The sequence below is a fragment of the Heptranchias perlo genome, chromosome 10 (assembly GCF_035084215.1).
Source record: "Heptranchias perlo isolate sHepPer1 chromosome 10, sHepPer1.hap1, whole genome shotgun sequence".
NCBI classification, from domain to species: domain Eukaryota; kingdom Metazoa; phylum Chordata; class Chondrichthyes; order Hexanchiformes; family Hexanchidae; genus Heptranchias; species Heptranchias perlo.
The window spans coordinates 29,278,661-29,293,871 of NC_090334.1; the positions used below are offsets into that span (position 1 = coordinate 29,278,661).

The 15,211-nt window shown below is 39.4% G+C and overlaps 1 protein-coding gene across 1 annotated transcript in view; it reads left to right on the top strand.

Annotated features, from left to right (window-relative positions):
- Positions 1–15,211, top strand: part of LOC137326775 (uncharacterized) — a 113,115-nt gene that overhangs the window by 17,435 nt on the left and 80,469 nt on the right. Inside the window, exons 6-8 of the mRNA XM_067992170.1 lie at positions 8,878–9,042; positions 9,876–9,953; positions 10,084–10,254. Coding sequence (XP_067848271.1) covers positions 8,878–9,042; positions 9,876–9,953; positions 10,084–10,254 — 414 coding nt within the window. The remainder of the gene's footprint in view (positions 1–8,877; positions 9,043–9,875; positions 9,954–10,083; positions 10,255–15,211) is intronic.

Genomic DNA, 15,211 nt, shown 5'->3' on the forward strand with positions numbered 1-15,211 from the left:
GCAAATGTTGAACTCCATATCACACTTCAACAATAACGTGGATTTGATTACTTCTTTTTCTGGATGTATAAGTCTCTTAAAAGGAAGATTCTATATAATTAGATATACTGGGGAGAATTTTAACCCATCGGCCAGGTACTGATTCCTGCTGTGTTCGGGTAGGATGTTATAAGTTGGATAGCCAAGTGGTGAAGGATAGAATACTAGAGCCAGGTCTTTAGTTGCATCCGAGCCTTTATTCACAGAGATCTCCCTTACACACACGCCACACCCTATAGATAAGCTCTCATATAAAAAGGATACAAGAGAGTCCCCAATTGATACACACCACCTGAATACAATTAACACTAATTGATATAAATCACTGATACAATTAACGTGGGAATCCGATCTTCCATATTAAAATAAAGCCCGTAAGCTAAAATCTGAGCTCCCACTCACCGCGGCCCCCCAGTGCACGGATCCAGCCTCCCGTTAAAATCAGCCCCACTGTTTCACTTTTCAGATTTGTCTCTTCATAGTATGTTGAATTTACTTTTAAAACATTAATTACAACTCCAGGTACTTTTAATGATTGTGTGTATATATTTTAATTAAATTATTTATTTAAAAAAAAGTAAGGATCAGTTGAGCAAAGTGTGCTTTTCATTGCTTGTTTAATAAGAAAAGTATAGCAATAGGAGGAAGTAAGAAATGTTGGTAACTTCTACCTGTATAAAACTTGAGTAGTCAATATGATAATATGATATTTCAATTAAGTTAATCATTATCCAGCCACAAAGTAACAAAAAGAATTAAATAATTAACACGAGCACAATTGGGCAAATACATTAAATAATGTGGGTTAAATAAATGGACATTTGGACAACAAGTTGACCCAAATGTAATGTTTTTTTATTGCCCAATTTAGAGCAAACACAAGGGATTTAAGGAGATGAGATCAACAATGGAGAATTTTTGCAGGAAAAAAAACATGAAGACAATTTAGATGTAGTGAAATACCTATAAAATTAGCCCAATAATTGTACCAACTTTAAGGACCCAGTGTCATTTAGTTGAAGTTGACACTTACTAATGAATTCATGCTAATAGAATCCAAGATCACAATGGGCAACCTGGGCTGTTTATTGTATACAAAGTTTTATATTATTCAAAAAAAAATATACAAAATACTAGTCACATTAGATACTACAATTGCCCCAAAATAGGTGACAAAATCAACAATCAAAATGGTTATTCTAATTGTGTATTATTTATTAGGAACATAATATTTTATAGTGTAATCTATCCAATATAGGATGTACTTCATATCTTTTATACAAGCCCGCACAGCTTACCAAAGAAAAAACCATGCAAGCTGATGTAGCTGTTTCTTTTTAAAATAATTTTTTGTTACTATTTTTAAAAAAAGTTATTTTTCTCTTCTTTTAGATTCCCCCACACCATAGCAGCATTTTCTGACTGAGATTGTGAGCAGCTTACATGATCTCAGATAGTTCTATGCTTGAAACAGCTATTATGACGTGTGTGAGGGTGTTTGTTTGGTGAATCCCCCATACCATGGCATAGGCCAATACACTACAACACCATTTTGCTTTGAAATATCTGTCACTTATTAAAAATCTTGTGCATTACCATCGCCGAATCCCCCACCATCAACATCCTGGAGGTTACCATTGACCAGAAACTTAACTGGACCAGCCACATAAATACTGTGGCTACAAGAGCAGGTCAGAGGCTGGGTATTCTGCAGTGAGTGACTCACCTCCTGACTCCCCAAAGTCTTTCCACCATCTACAAGGCACAAGTCAGGAGTGTGATGGAATACTCTCCACTTGTCTGGATGAGTGCAGCTCCAACAACACTCAAGACGTTTGACACCATCCAGGACAAAGCAGCCCGCTTGATTTGCACCCCATCCACCACCCTAAACATTCACTCCCTTCACCACTGGCGCACCGTGGCTGCTGTGTGTACCATCTACAGGATTCACTGCAGCAACTAGCCAAGGCTTCTTCGACAGCACCTCCCAAACCCACGACCTCTACCACCTAGAAGGACAAGGGCAGCAGGCACATGAGAACAACACCACCTGCTTGTTCCCCTCCAAGTCACACCATCCCGACTTGGAAATATTTTGCCGTTCCTTCATCGTCGCTGGGTCAAAATCCTGGAACTCCACTGCAGGATTGCTAGACAAAAAAAGACCAAGGTCCATCTAGTTTACCTTCTACCATCCTAGTAGTCACATGATACAATGATAATGGAGTTGTTGACTAATCATAGCAATCAACCTCTATCAATTAGTCTACAATAGACCCAGAGATGATGTAAGCAAATTCCCAGTGGTGGAGAGCTTTGGGAACCAGAGTTCTAAAGTTCCCTGCTCCTCCCAAGAAAGAAAGACTTGCATCTGTATAGCGTCTTTCACAACTCAACTCAACTAACAGCACTGCGGGAGAACCTTCACCACATAGACTGCAGCGGTTCAAGAAGGCAGCTCACCACCACCTTCTCAAAGGCAATTAAGGATGGACAATAAATGCTGGCCTTGCCAGCGACGCCCACATCCCATCAACGAATTAAAAAAAACACTAATGTCCTTTGTGTGCCCTAAATTGACAATTAATTCTCTTTGGTACATGCAGCAAAAAATAGTTTGTTTTTCCTTGTAGATGGAGAAAAACTGCCAAATTTTCTGTAAACCTCCATAAGTATATTGCTGTGGAAATCATGTGCATGAATAAGTCACACCAATCAAATGCTTATATAATAATGCAGTTTCAATTACTTATTTATTTATACCTAACAAGTGTTTTGAAAGGTAGAGTATAAATTTATAATCAACTGCCATCCAACAACTAGCAGTAGTAGACTAGGAAACAACTTGCTTTGCGTCAACTTAGTGTTAACTGTGGCTCAGTGGGTAGCACCCTCATCTGAGTCAGAAGGTTGTGGGTTCAATTCCCACTCCAGTGACTTGAGCACAAAATCTAAGCTGACGCTCTCAGTGCACTACTGAGGGAGTGCTGCACTGTGTGAGGTGCCGTCTTTCGGATGAGGCGTTAAACCGAGGCCCTGACTGCCCTCCTTAGGTGGACGTAAAAGATCCCATGGCACTATTTTGAAGAAGAGTAGGGGAGTTCTCCCTGGTATCCTGGCCAATATTTATCCCTCAACCAACATAATTAAAACAGGTGATCTGGTTATTATCACATTGCTGTTTGTGGGACTTTGCTGTACGCATTACAACAGTGACTACACTTCAAAAAAAACAGTAATTCATTGATTGTAAAATGCTTTGGGACAACCTGAGGTTGTAAAAGACGCTATACAAATGCAAGTTGTTCTTTCTTGGGAGCAGCAGGTGACTTTAGAACTATGGTTCCCAAAGCTCTCCACCACTGGGAATTTGCTTACATCATTTTTGGGTCTATTGTAGTCTAATTGATAGAGATTGATTGCTATGCTTAGTCAACAACTCCATTATCATTGTATCATGCGACTACTAGGATGGTATAAGGCGAACTAGATGGACTTTGATCTTTTTTAGTCTAGCAATCCCTATGTTCCTTTGGTGTATTTTCTGAATTTAACTTTTTTGTTCTTGTATACTATGACTGTCTCAAAGATCTGTTCTGTAATCGATTTTGACCGAGACTGGGAAATTGACGTGACCAAGGCTAGAAGTGTGCAAAGTAGGACCCTAGCAATTTGTGGAATTAGGACTTGGGAAGCAGCAATTTTTTTTTTGGGATGCTGAAGCATTGACTCCATCAGGACAGGGTAAGTTTAAGATCAGCACATTTGGCACAGCAGATGTTAAATATAGGCCCCAAAATTGGGATCTGCTCTGCTGGTGGAGTGTAAACCCCATCCGCCCTAGCTCAAAGTTGGAGACTCCATCCCAAATCCTGGGGACAGGGCCATTTGCATGGCCAGGGCAGACACTTTGCATCTGTAAAGACACATTAGTAGTTGCTGCCTGACTTGCCAGCCAGAATGTCAGAGCATCATGGTGCTGTTCAGTGAGCAGAGAGGAGGTTTTGGTGAGGCTCCAAAGCATTTGGGTTTTACATAGACATTTTTGGTTTGATTTCCTTTCCTTAGGAAAGGTTTGGGCCCTTTTTACTGGCCTCAGTGTCCCTTCTTTCCTCTACCTCCTCTTTATTCCCCAAATAACCCCCTGATCTGCCGACACCTCCTCCCCACCCTGCTCCGTACTGGAATTCAAAGGGCCAGTTTAAGTGGAAGTAAGTTCTGCCTCAAATTCCTGGTCCCCCCCAGACAGAAATCGGGCTTTGTGCACTCTCTGATCCCAGGAATTTCAAGGTCATAATGTTTATCTCTGAGAAACAGATATTGTCACTTCATAGCAAATAAGGCTTAGACGTGAAGTAGGAGCCATTTGCTTGTGTGGCCTAAACTAGAAATCCTACAATGATGAGTTAATCTTCTTTCGGCTTTGATACTGAGTAGATTACTGATTCAGGCTAAATACAAAAGAGTGCAGCTCACTGAGCTTCAGTGTTTTCACTGTGTCACCAGTAGTTTCAAAACTCTATGGGTTTATTATTTGTTGTAAGTGGACCCTTGACTCAAAGTAACAAGTTCTTGGTTGCTTAATCTCACTTTCTGGCTCAGTATGTTGCTACTATTTGCATAGTTGAGATATGCAGTAAAGATGTTATGTCACAATGCTAATAATGCGAGTAAACAGGCTATGAAGTGAATTGGGTATATTTTTCATTTGTCACCATTGGTGATAGTGCAGAATGTTGCAGTGGGTTCTGGAAAGTCGGGCAGTGAATCTGATCAATAGATCTCCTGTAATGCATGACACAAGCATTTCAGGGAGAGGAGTAAGGTGGATGAGCGAGAGCTTCATTAGATAAGATCATTGTTAATGATATGTACATAAGCACACGTGCATTTTCCCAGGATTCTTGCCATTCTTGCATTTTATCTGCATAAATCTGGCCTTGCTGTGAGATCTTTCGATGCTGAAAGCAAGTCAGCATTTAAAGGGAGACCCGTGATCTCTGAGTGCTGAAATTTGAAACTGCAATTTGAACGGAGAATGGTGGTAGAATATTTTCACTGTTATTTTGTGCAGGGGTATGTTTCCAGGTTTTGGAATGAGAGTTTTGACTGAGGTACATTTAGTTATGTCACCTTTAACCTACAATATGGGCATTCTAATAGGAATCCCATTACTTATTTGGAGGATAAAGAGAAGGAAAGAAAGGATAGGCCGGTAAAATTATACCTGAGGTGACTGCCTTCCCCTGGCATTGCCTGCCGATGGGTATCTACAGGCAGAAGCATACCTACCTTACCATCTCAGGAAAACTGTCTTCACACATGTGCTGCCCCCAAGAGACTTCCAGCCAACCGGCACCATTAGGAAAGCCCTGCCAATGACTGTCAAGGTCACCACAACCCTGAACTCTTATACCCTGTGGCAGCTCGAATTGAGGTAGAAACATATCAGTCAATGTGCAATTCACAGATGTATCCAGCAGGTGATTAATGTATTATTCTTCAGGGTAACATAATTTTCCCCATAGACAACTGGCAGAAAAATGGGAAGGCACTGCATTTTTATCCAGATGACAGAATTCCCAAAGTCTTGGGCAACATTGGCAACACCCATGTATCCCTACAGGCTTCTGCACATAATTTGTTTGCCTTCATGAGTCGCAAGGGATTACCCTCTATCAATGTGCACATTGTCACCATCAAAATAGGATCATGCAAACCATTGCCCACTTCTCAGGCAGCAGTCTGGACACCTTCATTTTAAGGCATTTCACAGTGCTAGGAATATTTGAGTCTCGGAGTGTGAGGTTTCCTCCTAGAAGATCAACGCTACTCTCTTGAGCCCTGGCTTATGACATATCTGAGACAGGAATGAATAGCAGCAGATACAACAAGGCCTATGCAGTCACTAAGATCATCCTTAAGCACACAATAGGCATCTTGAAGTAGAGCCCAGATGAATTTGGGGTTTCCTGCAATTGTGTGTTGCATGCTGTACAACTTTACCATCCAAAGAGGCATAACCGTGGAGAATAGAGACACCCGTAAGAGTCAAACAAGATGAAGTTGAGGAACTAGGAGAACCACTTTGCTGATAGCTAGAGCTAAGTGGCAGGCTCTCATAGATGAGACCTTCACCTAAGTGCCCTTCTGCCCAATGCATTAACACTCCTCTCCAACTCTACCATGCAATGGCCAAAAACACCTTTTCCAACATTAGCCTCTGCATTAATTCATCTACCATGGATTCTATTCCTTTCATCTGCTGAAACGTTATACTACACTATCCCAGGATAACTCTATGGACACAGTTGAAATAAATTGCAATCAAATTTAATTCCCTAAAAGTCAGTGAACCATGTGCTTTCCCTTAGTATGATTTGTGTGCTTGGAATCTAACCTAGTGCTCCTTGGTTCTCCCTCAATGGCAGGAGCAAGTGAGCTGGCTGGCTGCTGAGTATCAGTGGGAAATTCTTGGGATTGAAGTGGTCCTTTGCCTCCTTGGACTAGGTCATGAGTTGGCCCTGCAGTTCCTTGGGCCACATCTGCTGTGGTGAAAGCTTGGCCCGGTTCACTTTCTGGCATATCTAGTCATTTGGATGGTGTGGCTGGAAGGCCATGATGTTATATTTCCCTGAGAAGCAGCAGCCTCATCCGTGTCTACTCCAGCCATGTCCTTGTCGCTGGACACTCAGTGTATCCAATGATCTGTATAGGAGCGGACCTCTGGACAGAAATGAAGGCAGTGAAGGACCACATAATGTCTGTCTCCATCTGATACCCCAGCATGTTGAAGCTGGAGAAAAAAGCCTTTTGGTGATTGGAGCATAAGGCTACCACAGCAGTAGTGTGAGCAGTTGTGAAAGATACTCCCACTGTATAAAGGACCTCTGTCACTGGGGGCTCCATTGTAGATCCGCCCTGGAGTTGTTTCATGCTCCATTGTAAAGCTTGACTGCACAGTTGTGTCTAGTGGACTCGTCCACACTAGTTATCAAATCTTGCAGGATGCTAGATTTTTAGGGCTATGGGGAAAGAGGTGGGGGGGGGGGGAACGGTGGAACTAATTGGATATCTCTTTCAAAGAGCCGGCACAGGCATGATAGGATGAATGACCACCTCCTGTGCTGAAAGATTCTAGGATTCTATACTTGGCAGACTATCTAATATCTGTAGAAAAAAATTAGATAACATCCTACTTTTAAATATAGGCCTTATAAGGTTGGGCTCACATAGCTCTGCAGCTGAAGATAGATGTGAACAGGTTCTTGCTCTTTTCTTTTTGTTTCTTTGCTTGCACCAGCATCTGTTCCTGCTCACCAGTGTTTTGTGCTTCATCCAACTCATGCTGCCTATCCAAGTTCACTGGGGTGGATGTACCAGTACATTTGATGAGGATAGCTTCTTTATGATAGAGGCCATTGTGTTCAGTATTTGAAAGAAGTGGCTGTGTTGGCAGTCCCCAACAAAATTATGACCCGAGCAGCAATACAAGAGTTAGTGCTTAAACCGGGCTCCTATGTTTATGGCAGGAACACAGGAGCTTATAACCTACATTACACAATGTCCCTTGTAAATAAGATGTATTTTATTTTAAATATTTTGTAAACATTGAATTGAGGTGAGTTTTAATCAACGTTTTGCAATCTTGTGTAATTATTGAAATACTTAATGAAAAATAACACATTGGTTCAGTCATTTAAAATTGTGCTAATTAAATTGAATTCACCCACAATGTGTCGTGTTACCAGTGTTTAATATTAGAATTTATCACTAGAGATTGTAACTGGGGATTTATCTGCATTCCACTAATTAATTAGCTCCTAATTATAAGCATTATCAACAGTGGTTAATGAAGAGGAGAAAATTGGCACCTGAAGAAATTATGCTATGTATGATTTGATCCCCAAAGAAATGTGTTGCTGCCAGTGTAAGATAAAATACCATTACTAATGTAAAGAGCAAAACCTAGGCCATAGCAAATAGTTCAAACACCATAAAATGGTTCTAGTTTCATCTCTCCATTGACTGTTGGGAAAGGAAATAGCAGCAAAGCATTAAGATGTTTCCTGTCTGACACTGTAAATGGATAAAGATCAAAGGTTGCAGATTTGGTTGATTTAGAGAGCATTTTAATGCTCTGCCAGGTTCTTAGATGAAGAACCAGTGGAAGAGATCTGAAGGAAGGGACAAAATTACTCATTTGAATTGCCCCTTTTATCAGGTCGTGCAGCAATATTGATGTAGAATTAGAGATGTCCTTGTCCAAATTCAGAACCAACTTCTGCGTTGTGTAGAGATTGACCTGGGAGGGAAGACTGCGAAAAGGAAATAGGGATTTTCTGCATTTAAAAGAAAAACAATTAGGAAAAAGAAAAACAGATTTTTATGCAAAAATAAACCTTTTAAAAGAAAAATGAGGCTTACAATCTTGACTCTCACCAAATTATTATAGAATATTACTATAAATAAAAAGGCAATGAAACACTGGTAAATAGAACCCAGGTAAAATAAATACCATGTGTTATAGATCAGACCTAAATTACTCAAAAAAAAAAAAGTATTGTGATGTGTAGCTAAAATTGGTTGGACCCATATCCAATGAGGAAGCTTTTTTTTTTACAAGTTTTATTACATGTAAGTTACTTAACTTTGAGTTTTACTCAAATTTTGAGCTTCAGAGTTTTACTCAAATTTGATGGGTCAAAATAGATAATAGCTTTTGCAGGCTACTTGTATTCTGACTAATTGAATTTATGTAATCTTGTATTTTGTGTCTCATCCATGTAAAGCATTAAAATAGAATACAGTTTGTAATTTATTTCTACTTTTTAGTCAGGGAGAGAGTGCAACAGATTTAGTCCTATTCAGAAGCACTCTGCCATAGAGAAAGGAAGACAACTGATTGGTCTCTACCAAGCCATCTGTGAAAAGGTTGGGCAGTCGCCATATGATTCAAAGCGAGCAATTTCTATGGAAGAAGTAACTGTACCTCACAAGGTAAGGTGATTGGAAAATAATTCATTTTCTTTGTGGATGTGATGTATGAAGAATATTACCAATGCATAACTATTGTTTAATTTGTTATATAAATAAACTATAGACCCTGAAAGGCTGTTTGATTTTCTAGCATGCCAATTTTTGTCTACCAGCTTAAGTCAGTCCTGAATGGTTAAGAATGAAGCTATTCCTACCAGACTGGTAAAGTGCAACTAGCACTCAAATTTCCTAGATCAGTCCATTTGCGTAATTATCCACAAACTGAAGAACAGATTTGGGACACAAGTGGTGGGAGCAGAAAATTGCATGTAAGTGAAATCCACAGGGATGGGCAATTGAGAGGAAATGTCACAATAAGGTGACACAAATTTTGAAAATTGCTAGAAAAGGTGAAAAGGAATCTCAAACCATTAGCAGCCTTTGGCAAGTCTGAAGGGGAAGGTGATTGAGAAGTGACAGGCAAATTTGAAAAGAAAGGAAACCCATGTACAGACATGAATCTGCAGGCAAGTGACAGGGCAGCTCAGCACCCAAGCTCTGTTTGATGGCTGCTAAAGTGGTGGGGTTGTTGATTGAGGTAATTGTGAAAAGGGTCACCTTCTATTCCACTCCAGGTACCATCCCCATGAGTCTACATTGCAATATGCCTGGCAGAAGATGGAGGCAGGCTCAAAGCTATAGCTGGCCGGTACAGTCACTGGCTATGTCAGCCCTATGGTATTTACCTTACGCCAGCACCACCCCCCACCCCCCCCACCATGCGCCCAAAATCGGGCATGCCTGACTTTCCAGGCACTGATTTCATATTTCTTTGTTTTTCCCCTTGATTTTAGGAAAAGACATCCCAGACACTGCAGGACAGACTGCGATATTTGCTGAGCGAAGAATCAGATAATCTGGAAGGAGAAAAAGTAAGTGTCGAAAGCCTTTATATCATTTAACCCAAGTGTGTAATTTGTAATGATTATCATTAATCTCACAACAATAAATGCAGACCTAATTTTAAATTCTTCTTGGCTAATGTATCCTGTTTTATTCTAGGAGAAAGTTGCTCAATATTCCTCTCTAAAGATGAACCCAAATTGTACTCAAATGTCATCATTTGTTGATGAAGATCCTGGCAAATATTTACAAATGTCACACCAAGTTGCATCTAATGAAGAATCTGGATATATTCAGAAACCTCCCCATCAAAATGTGACACTGACTAAGGTAAATAGTTACAACCAAGGCTTGTAGGTCCAGTGCAATTCAACTGTGTGTGATCATGATAAACCAATTATTGATAATGCTCTGGTATGTAATGATTTTTGCCAGGTCTCAGTTTTGCTCATTGCATGCTGAATAGTTTTAATCTTTCCAAGTCTGATTCTATGCAATAGGTTAGAATGGACTAAATACTAGATCGGCTCTGGGCCGTTCCAGTTCAATGAAATAGGTTATTCAAACTAGTCAGAATGAAACAAAAAAGAACTTGCATTTATATAGCACCTTTTACATCCTCATGACATTCCAACACACTTTATAGCCAATAAATTATGTTGAAGTGTTATATAGGCATATGCAGCAGTCAATTTGTGTGCAACAAGGTCCTGTGCACAGCAATGAGATAAATGAATCCCCTGCTCTTCTTCGAATAGTGATATGGGTTTTTTTACGTTCACCTGAACAGCCAGATCGGGTCTTGGTTTAATGTCCCAGCTAAAAGACAGCACCTCCAACAATGCAGCACTCACTCAGTACTGCACTGAAGTGTCCATTCTAAGGCTGGATTATTATTCTTGAAAAATGGACTGGCTTGATAAATCAAGTTCTGTTTGGATTGCTTTGAAATAAATGCTTTTCACTTATGGTTCTCCTGAGGTATGCAAGTCTTGCAGGACACAAATGTTCTGGGAGCATTAAGAATGCCATCAAAGCACACAATAGATAAAGCTGGAATGGAGGACTTTTGACCATATATTGTATGTACATTGCGTTCACAGTTTATTTACCTATAATTGATGCATATTTTATAACTATTATATCAGTGATCACTCTTACTACATCACTTAAGTGGCTTTTACCTTTAACCTGCTGAAAACCTGAAAATTAATTTGAATGTACAGTAACAACAACAACTTGCATTTACATAGCGCCCTTAACGTAGTAAAACGTCCCAAGGTGTTTCACAGCAGCATTACCGAGCCATATAAGGAGATATTTGACCAAGCTTTTAGTGACCTGTCCTAAGAGGTAGGTTTTAAGGAGTGTCTTAAAGAAGGAGAGAGAGGCGGAGAGGTTTAGGGAGGGACTCAAGCCCATCAGTAGAAGGTTAATGGTTAATGTACACACACTTAATAGTCTGCAAATTGTTTCCAAGCATTTTTGATGGTTGCTGAAAGCACCAATTCTGAAACCTCACCTAAAAGTCTGCTGATTGCAATTGAGGCTGTCCCACACAGCATCAGGAAAATGAATGTTGCCATGGATTACTTTAAACCTGATGAAAAATAGAATCAGGACAATCCGTTAAACATATCTGGGTTACATTGTGCTAAGCTTGATTTCCCTTTAGCCTAGAATAGAGATAGAATTAATGGACTATATCAGCGATTTAAAAAAAAATCACTATTATGCTTGAAAAAAATAATGTCGTCAAGTGAAAATGAGGGAGTGCTGCATTGTTGTCAAATTTTTCCATTGTGCATACCTGTCTCTGCAATGAAAGTCTTCAATTTTGAACAAGACAAAGTCTAAAAGTTGTGAAGCTTAAATTTAGTCAAATGTGCATATAATCAAGATATATTTTCCTTAAATAAAAAAAACCTCACTTTAGGAAAATCACTTGCCCACATGATGTTTTGAGCAATGAAACAGAATTGAAATAGTGCAAATGCTAAAAAAAAATGTTAGAATGCAAATTTGTAAGATACTATTATCTTTCCCAATTTCTACCCCACACCATTCCAAATCTAAACAGGGGAGGAGGGATGTGGCCTGCCTGTAACCTTATCAATTCTGCTGTGCAACTGGGTATTAGGTATATGGATTTTACAAGTTTACATTCCTGGCATGGCGTCTTGCTCAAAACCAGGGATGTTAACTTGCAAAATCCATTCACCTAATACCCAGTTGCACAGCAGGATTGGATAAAGCAAACAGGCAATTGTGCACAGACATCTGATTAATGGTGCTCTTGATTTTCTGATTATTAAAATTTATAATTGGAAAATTCAAAAAGCTATGTATTAGGCACTGCATTCCATGCTCAACTGTCCAACTTTTCCTCCCTTCAAGCAAGGCTTTGTGGTGGATGTGCAAACTTGTAAAATTTACCTCATAATCTTTTACTGGAAACATTAAGATGTGTGATACTGTAGAAGTAGAAACAGAACTTCAACTGGATTAAATGCAATTACTTTAAATATTAATAAGTATATATGTTGCATATGAACAATAGCTAGTTAAATGTTTGACTTGTAATAATTTAAGTAAATAAAGATGTATAGTCACCAAAAATATTTTATTAAAAACTACTGTCCAAAATCACCATGAACTTGAAAACTTGCATGAATCTCTTTTTTTTGACATCATAATGATGAATGACAGTGGGAATGGACAAAATGTGAGCATAATTGTTTATTTTGAGACCTATCGAACAGTCATGGCGCCAATGACTTGGACATTGGCTGCAATCAGTTGTAATTTCAAGATCACATTGTCACTGAAGAAATAGATAAGACTGCAGCATTCTGGAATGTTGGAGTGCTAAATTGACAGAAATTTAGATAGGTAGATGCAAGCCTCTTCTATTACAACCCGTGACTGCTCTGATGAAAGAACAATTCATTCTAACATGGGACAGATCAGTAAAGCCTCATAAATACAATTGTGACAGTTTAGCCAATGTGTGCCTCCCAGAAACTGAAGGAGCTATTGAACCACTTAACACCATTGTGATAATGATTTCTTTGGAGCTCACAACTTCCCCATCTCTTTTCTGCCTTTTAACCTCTTTTGTCCTCCAAGGGCAAAAGGTACCATGCTGGGAAGGTGTCAGCCATGGTTCAGTGGTACCAATATCATCTGAATCAGAATGTCATGGGTTAAAGGCCCACTCCTGAGACTTGAGCACATAATCTAGGCTGACACTTCAGTGCAGTCATGAAGGAGTGCTGTGGGAAAGAGGGGTTCCATTTCATGGGACACTGGCACCAGTACAGGGACAGGAAGGAACAGTACCGTTGGGACGAGCTCCACCTGAACTGGGCTGGAACCAGGGTTCTAGCGGAAAGGATAAATAAGGCGGTCACAAGGACTTTAAACTAGTAAGTGGGGGGGAGGGCTCAGGTGGAAAAAGGTAGTATAAATAATAATTCTAAAACAAACAAAAAGGAAGAGAGTAGAGTCAGAAATTATGCTTTAGGCACTACAGGTAAAGGGAAAACTAAAAGATGTAAAGTAATTATATTAGGAAAAAGAAATAAGAAATGTGTGAGAAAAACAACATTAGAGCAGAAGGAAAGTTTAGGGTGTGTGGCGCAAATAAGCGTTCCTTATATTCCATGTGTTTGTATAAAGAACAAATTGAATGAATTCCAGGCACAAATTCAGCTTAGAGGGAACAACATGGTAGCTATTACTGAGACATGGCTGCAAGACGGTCAGGACTGGGAACTGAATATACCAAGTTATACAATCTATAGGAAGGATAGGGAAACTGGTAGAGGAGGAAGAGTAGCCTTCGTGATTAAAGATGAAATTACTTCAATGATAAGAGAGGATATAAGGAGAGGTAACCAGGCAGTGGAGACTTTAGTGGAATTAAGAAATAGAAAAGGATTCAAAACTGTAGTGGGAGTTGTGTACAGGCGCCCTGGTAGCAGCTGTGAAGTAGCAGAGTGTATAAATGCAGAGATTAGACAAGCATGTAGCAATGGCAGAGTGATTTTAATGGGGAATTTTAACTTTCACATTGATTGGGAGAAGCAGACGAGCCCATGTCAGAAAGTTAGCAAATTTCTGCAACAATATGTCCTAGAACCAACATGGGGGCAGGCCATATTAGACTTAATAATGAGTAATGAGCTAGATTTAGTTAACGGTGTGTGAACATTTATCTAATTGTGATCATAAAATGATCGAGTTCAATGTTTTGTTTGAAAGGGAGAAACCTATATCAGTTACTAAGATTCTAAATTTAGGTAAAGCTGACTTCAATGGGATGAGGCAGAGACTGTCCACTGTAAACTGGGCAAATCTGTTAATGGTAAAACAACAGAAGATCAGTGGGAGGTGTTCAAAAAAGAATTTGTGATACAGAACCAGTTTATACCCCTCGGGGCGAGAGCTCTACTTGCCAAAAGAAAACAGCCATGGATGACAAAAGAGGCAAAGGACAATGTAAAACTAAAAGAAAAAGCATTAAAAAATGCAAAAAATAGCAAAAAAAAATCCTGGCGACTGAGAGAGATACAAAGATCAGCAAAGGGTAACAAAGCTGATAGTAAAAGGGAGTATTAAAAGAAACTTGCAAAGGATATCAAAATCAACACAAAAAATTTTTACAATTATATTAGGAAAAAGAGGGTGGTCAAGAGCAATGTGGGCCCCTTAAAAACTGATAATGGTGATATTATAAATGAAAATAAGGAAATGGCGGACATGTTAAATAATTACTTTGTGCCAGTATTTACAGTAGAGCAAGAGGATAGCATGCTGGGCACCCCAAGGAAACTAATTTTGAATCGGGGACGGGGACTCACCTTAATTAACGTAAGCAAATTAACAGTCATTAAAGAGTGACAAATACCCAGGACCCCAGATGGTTTCCATCCCAGGGTTTTAAAGGAAGTAGGTGAGAACATTGCAGAAGCCCTAACTATAATCTTCCAAAGTTCTCTCGATTCAGGAACCGTTCCTTTAGATTGGAAACTTGCAAATGTCACTCCGCTATTTAATAAAGGTGAGAGGGAAACCAGGAAATTATAGATCAATTAGCCTAATATCTGTTGTCAGGAAATTACTAGAATCTATAATTAAAGATAGAGTAACTGAACACCTTGAACATTTTAAGCTGATCAGAGAGAGCCAGCATGGATTTGTAAAGGGTAGGTCATGCCTGACGAACCTGATTGAATTTTTTGAAGAGGTGACTTAAGTAGTGGACAGGGGAATATCTATGGAT